At 44.0% G+C, this 5,830-nt stretch overlaps 1 protein-coding gene across 1 annotated transcript; it reads right to left on the reverse strand.

The window, feature by feature from the left end:
• Window positions 1-3,047: 3,047 nt before the first annotated feature.
• LOC110011413 lies at window positions 3,048-4,975 on the reverse strand. The gene is made up of 4 exons (XM_020691491.1): window positions 4,571-4,975; window positions 4,319-4,477; window positions 3,739-4,119; window positions 3,048-3,194 (listed from the first exon to the last, which is right to left on the reverse strand). The coding sequence occupies exons 1-4, from the start codon at window positions 4,973-4,975 to the stop codon at window positions 3,048-3,050; spliced, it is 1,092 nt and encodes a 363-aa protein (XP_020547150.1).
• Window positions 4,976-5,830: the final 855 nt, after the last annotated feature.

Here is a 5,830-nt window from a genome sequence, read left to right on the forward strand (position 1 = left end):
CAGTGTCACATTCCCACGGGGACCGAGGCTACTCAGAATGGAGGAATCAGCCAGACTAAGCACGGTGATTAATGAAGGAGAGTGGCAGTGGCCCCCTATCACAGATTTTGAGTGTCTAGAGATCACACATGATTTACCCACAATCCATGGAGGGGAGGATCGAATTATTTGGAGATTTGATCAGGGAAAACCCACAACTCAGGCTCTATATAGGCTTTTTGATCCCTCAGGACCGAAAGTAGGCTGGTCTTCACTACTTTCGGGATCACTGAAGATTCCAGGTCATTTGTTCATCCTGTGGCTTGCTATGCTAGGCAAATTGGCTACGTCGGACAAATCATGGTTAGCACACCTTGGCCCATGTACTCTATGTAATGAGGGAGCGACAGAGACACATGACCACTTATTCTTTCAGTGCAGATTTAGTCGACAGTGTCTCACAGCAATCCGGAGAGTGGTACGATATCCTTGGCCCAATAGAGATTGGATAACGGATATTGAATGGGCTTCCCAAAGATGGAGAGGTAAACACATTGTTAACATATCTTATCGAGCACTATTAGCATCATGTGTTTACCACATTTGGAGGGAGAGAAACTTGAGACGATTCGAGCACACCGAGAGGACACCTAGCACCATGGCTTTATTGATTGTTGAGGATATCAGGCAGCGGATCCTTAGTATCTCTCTACCTAGATCAGTCAGTACACGAGCTTTATATAGATTGTGGCGTATCCCTTGGCCTGTCGAGGGAGAAACCAGCTGATAACCACACTGTTGTACTGTACTACTATTTTACTTTACTTAATGAAACTTATATTTACCAAAAAAAATAACCATGTGGCTTTCCGTTCATCCCTACCGAAAAGGAGGGTGAGCTGATACACTCCTCAATCCATCGACTGAATATCTATGGGAAGTCGAATAGCTGAAGCACCGATAGGAATAAAATCGGGTGAGAGAGTAAGGAAGTTGTCAAACCGGAACATACCTCCAAATCGCTGCTGATTATCCCCATTAATCACCATCGGCGAGTGATCCGATGTCCGTGGTGTGAGGCATTGATAGAACACTGATGGAAACCGCATAGTCCATGTATCATTCGTTAGTATGCGATCAAGTCGCTTCCACAAGTTGCGAGGACCAGCACTTCGATTATGCCATGTGTACCATTCACCCTGCATCGGTAATGGTAAAAGCGCAGTATTCTGTAGGCACGTATTAAACTCCTCCATCGCCACCCTTATATCTCCCGACGTACCACAGACCTCACTGAGATCCCTGACTGCATTGAAGGCCCCCCCTACCAGCCAGGGCTCGTCCGAGTGTTCACGTGCCAATGTTTCCAGTGTAGTCCATAAGTTCCTACGATCAATCATCTCAGAGGCACCATAAACGACAGTAATAATGATCGATTCACTATCAGCCCTTGTAGTAACACGACAATGCATAAATTGATTCCCTGAATCAAGTATATGAACATCAACAATATTTGCATCCCACGCTACCCAAATACGGTTACCCACAGATGCATAATCAACAAACCATTTCCAATGAGGAAGCAAAAACGACTGAATATTCAAAGCATTATTGATACGAACACGGGTTTCTAATATGCCAATAAAATGTAACCTGTATTTCGAGACTAGCTCCTTTACTGCGAGCTGATGGACTCTTTTATTCAGCCCCCGGACGTTCCATACTGCTATGTTCAACAGGGGTCACTACTAGAGGGGTTGCATGTGTTAGGACCCCTAGTAGTTTCGTCTGCGTCATCAAGTAAATTCAATGCCTCAAATGTATTATAGATAACTACTTCCTTACCTTTCTCTTTATGTGATGACGTTTCTCGTTCTTCCTGTTCAACACCATGATTTTTCTTTTGTACTTTATCCACCTCAACTACAAACTCATGTTTCTTTTGTTGCTCCTTGGGTTTAGGTGGAGGAGGGACAGTGGTTTTAGGTACATACACTTTAACCGGCGGCTTTGTATGTTTCTGAGTTTTTTTCATCGAGCAATCCTTCACCGAGTGACCCAGTGTTAGGCATCCTGTATGGGAGCCATTCATACTCAATATCAATCTTGCATGGGGTTTCCCCACCCTCCTCATCTGGCGTCATTATAATAATATGATTTGGTAATGTCTGATTAACATCAATCATTACGCATACACGAGCGAAATCCAGTCTCGTGCATGGCCTCGTTATTGCATCAGGGTATAAAGGCTTACCCACACCACTCGCTACAATACTCAATCCGTCCGTCGTCCAGAATTCCATAGGAAGGTGTCTCATTTTTATCCATACTGGCACTTGTGTATGCTTCAATTTTCTCATAACCATACAAGGTTCCCATTTTTGTAAAACTATCGGTTGTCCCTGGAATAGCCACAGTCCTCCTTCAATAATTTCCTCCATATCAATTTCAGATTTAAATTGAAAGAACTTCAATAATTTCCTCCATATCAATTTCAGATTTAAATTGAAAGAAGAAGAAGCCATTATCAGTTGCAGTGGCTTCTCGTAACACCGGCCAAATGGAATGGGCAAATTCCTTCAAGTGATAATAATACGGTTTTTTTCCCAAAAGGTATCCTACTGCCGTAGTTTGCCATCTTTTTGACCCATCTCGTACAGTTTCTAAAGATGGTCGAACAATAATCTCTCCGTTTGGTCTCGTTGGGGCTATGTAATTTAACGTTTTTCGAGACGAATTGTTAAATGCATCGGCAATTTTATCATCAACAATTCCTTTTGAATTAGTATTCAATGGAATATTCCCAATAAATAACGGAACAGGTACAATTTTTCTCCCAATATTGCTGTTTTTTTCCATTGCAGAGATGATGTCATGCCCCATGTCAGCAGAAGTGACATCAGCAGCAAGGTCAGTGCTTACATCATCAGGGTATTCAGGGCTTACGTCAGCACCTGCGTCAGCAAAAGTCACCTTCGCCGGAATTGCGTTTTTACCCTCAGTCATCGGCCGGAGATCTGCTGTTCTGGTCGGAACAGTACCAGAACCCAAGATAACATGTCTGTTCCTCATTTCCGTGTCTGTCCGGTCAACAATCTTGCCGAAAAACCGAAATCCCGTCGAAGAAATTCCATCCATGATCGCAGTAGTTGTTTCTTGAGTTTGGATCCTTGTCGCCGGAGGACGAATGTTCCTGATGGCTTTGCAAATCCCATCTGAAAAATCTTAGAACTCTCACACTTCCAATGATAAGTGAATTGGAGGTCCTGTTCAATTCGTTGCAAGAATCCCAGATGTAAAGCTTCCATAACAAGGACAAACAGATAAGGAGAAAGTGGGTCTCCCTGTCGTAGTCCTCTCGCTCCAGAAAAGAACCCATGAGGTTTTCCATTGAGCCCAATCGAGAATGATGTCGTGGAAACACACTCCTCAATCCATCTTGTAAACGTAGGTGGAAACCCGAACAACTGCAAAACTGCTAACAGGAAGTCCCACTCCACCATATCATAGGCCTTCTTGATATCCACTTTAAGTGCGCATCTCGGGGGTAGGCGCATCTGGTTATATCTCGAGAATAATTCCTGGGCTAACAATGTTGTCCCCAATGCTTCTTCCCAAAATAAAAGCTGTCTGACAGGGGCTAACTATTTTGTCCAGCAGCACACTAATTTTTTGGACAAGTAGTTTCGCAATAATCTTGTATAAAACATTGCAGCATGAAATTGGTCTAAAATCATTAACCGACATAGGAGTATGTACCTTTGGGATCAGAGCCAAGATCGTGGAGTTGATCTGCTTCAGAAGTTTTCCGGTAGAAAAGAAATCTAGTACCGCCCTCGTAACTTCTCCCCCAACCACAGGCCAAGCCGCCTTGAAAAACCTTGACGAGTAACCATCAGGTCCCGGTGCCTTGTCATCAGCAATATCGAACACTGCTTGCTTCACATCATCCGCCGAGAGTGGAAGGAGTAATTGATTAGCTTCCTCATCAGTGATACAGTGCCTTGCCCACGGTCTAAGATAACGAATATCCACTGACAGCCGTCTTCTGGTGCCTCCTAAGAGGTTCTGATAGTATGAGACAAACTCATGGGCGACCTCCCATAGATCCGTGTGCGTGAAACCATTCTCATCATTGATCTATAAGATTCTTCTCATTACTCGTCTCTGTGAAATTTTACGAAAGAAAACCCGGGAAACATTGGTCTCCGTCTTTCATCCACTGCATCTTGGCTCTCTGTTGCAGCATAATTTGTTCGAGTTTTGCCGCTTTAGCATAAACGATTCGACAACAGTGCTCCAGAAGTAAATATAGCTCATTTTGTCTGTCAGAGCTCACCAACTGTTGTGCCTCATCAAGAAAACCTTTGGCTAGTTGGACATTCATCGTCAAATCTCCCTTATTTCTCCTTTGTAGTCTAAAGACTGGTTTAAGTGCCTTCAGTTTACGTGTCACAGCATACATAGGAATACCAACAATCTCATGATGCCAAATATTCTGCACATTGTGGATAAACTCAGGTGAATGGGCAAGATAGTTATCAAATCGAAACATGCCTCCATTATGATGTTGTATATCCCCATGTAAAACCAGTGGTGAGTGGTCAGATGTCTGTGGTGTAAGGCTGTGATAATATGGGCTCGGGAACCTTGCCAGCCAACGGTCATTAATAAGAATCCGATCCAGCCGCTTCCATAAACTCCTCATAGACGTACTGCAATTATGCCACGTGAACCATTCACCTTGCATAGGAAGTGGGATCAGCCCCGCCTCCAGAATACCCGCATTAAATTCTTCGGTGGCCATCCTTATATCTCCTGAGATGCCACATACTTCGTTAAGGTCACGTACTGTATTGAAATCCCCTCCCACCATCCACGGGATGTCAGAGCACTGCTGGGCGAGCGTCTCCAGTGCAGTCCATAAATTCCAACGATCAATAACCTCAGATGCCCCATAAACAACAGTGATAATAACAGATTCATTGATAGCCATATTAGTAACCCGACAGTGAATAAACTGATCTGCCAAGTCTAAGATATGGACATCAACAACATTCTCATCCCAAGCTAGCCAGATGCGATTACCAACAGAAGAATAATCGACAAACCATTTCCAATGTGAAAGTAGAAATGATTGAATATGCATAACATTATTCAAACGAACACGAGTTTCAAGAATGCTTAGGAAGTGTAACCTGTATTCAGAGATCAGGTCCTTCAAAGCGAGCTGATGGTCTCGTTTGTTCAGCCCACGAACATTCCACACAGCGATGTTCAACATGGATCATTGTCCATGGGGCTGCATGTGTTAGGACCCCCTGAATGCTCATCTGCATCATCAATAAAGTGCAAAGCATCAAAGGCATTATAAATAACAATTGCCTTACCCCTCTCGTCTTGCTTGGAGTGGCTCTGGTCCACATGTCTATCACCCACATCTGCTTTGGGTATATCTTCAACCACTGGTTTCATCGTCTTACGTCCCTTATTCGGGGGTTGTGGCTGTGGTACATTGACTTTCGGCACATACACATTTACTGTTGGCTTCGCCGGTTTGCGGGTTTTGTTTAGTGCACAATCCTTATCCGAATGTCCAAATGACATGCACGTTGTGCACTTTGGCGGGAGCCATTCATACTCAACGTCAACTTTGCAAGGTGTCTCCCCTCCTTCATCAGGTGCCATGACAATAATATGGTTATGCAACTTTTGTGTGGCATCAATCATCACGCATACACGAGCAAAGTCCAGTCTCGTGCATGCTCTTGTAATCGCGTCGGGGTAAAGGGGCTTCCCCACACCACTCGCTACAGTACTCAATCCTTCTGTCGTCCAAAATTCCATCGGA

The sequence above is a fragment of the Sesamum indicum genome, unplaced genomic scaffold (genome assembly GCF_000512975.1).
Source record: "Sesamum indicum cultivar Zhongzhi No. 13 unplaced genomic scaffold, S_indicum_v1.0 scaffold00236, whole genome shotgun sequence".
NCBI lineage: Eukaryota > Viridiplantae > Streptophyta > Magnoliopsida > Lamiales > Pedaliaceae > Sesamum > Sesamum indicum.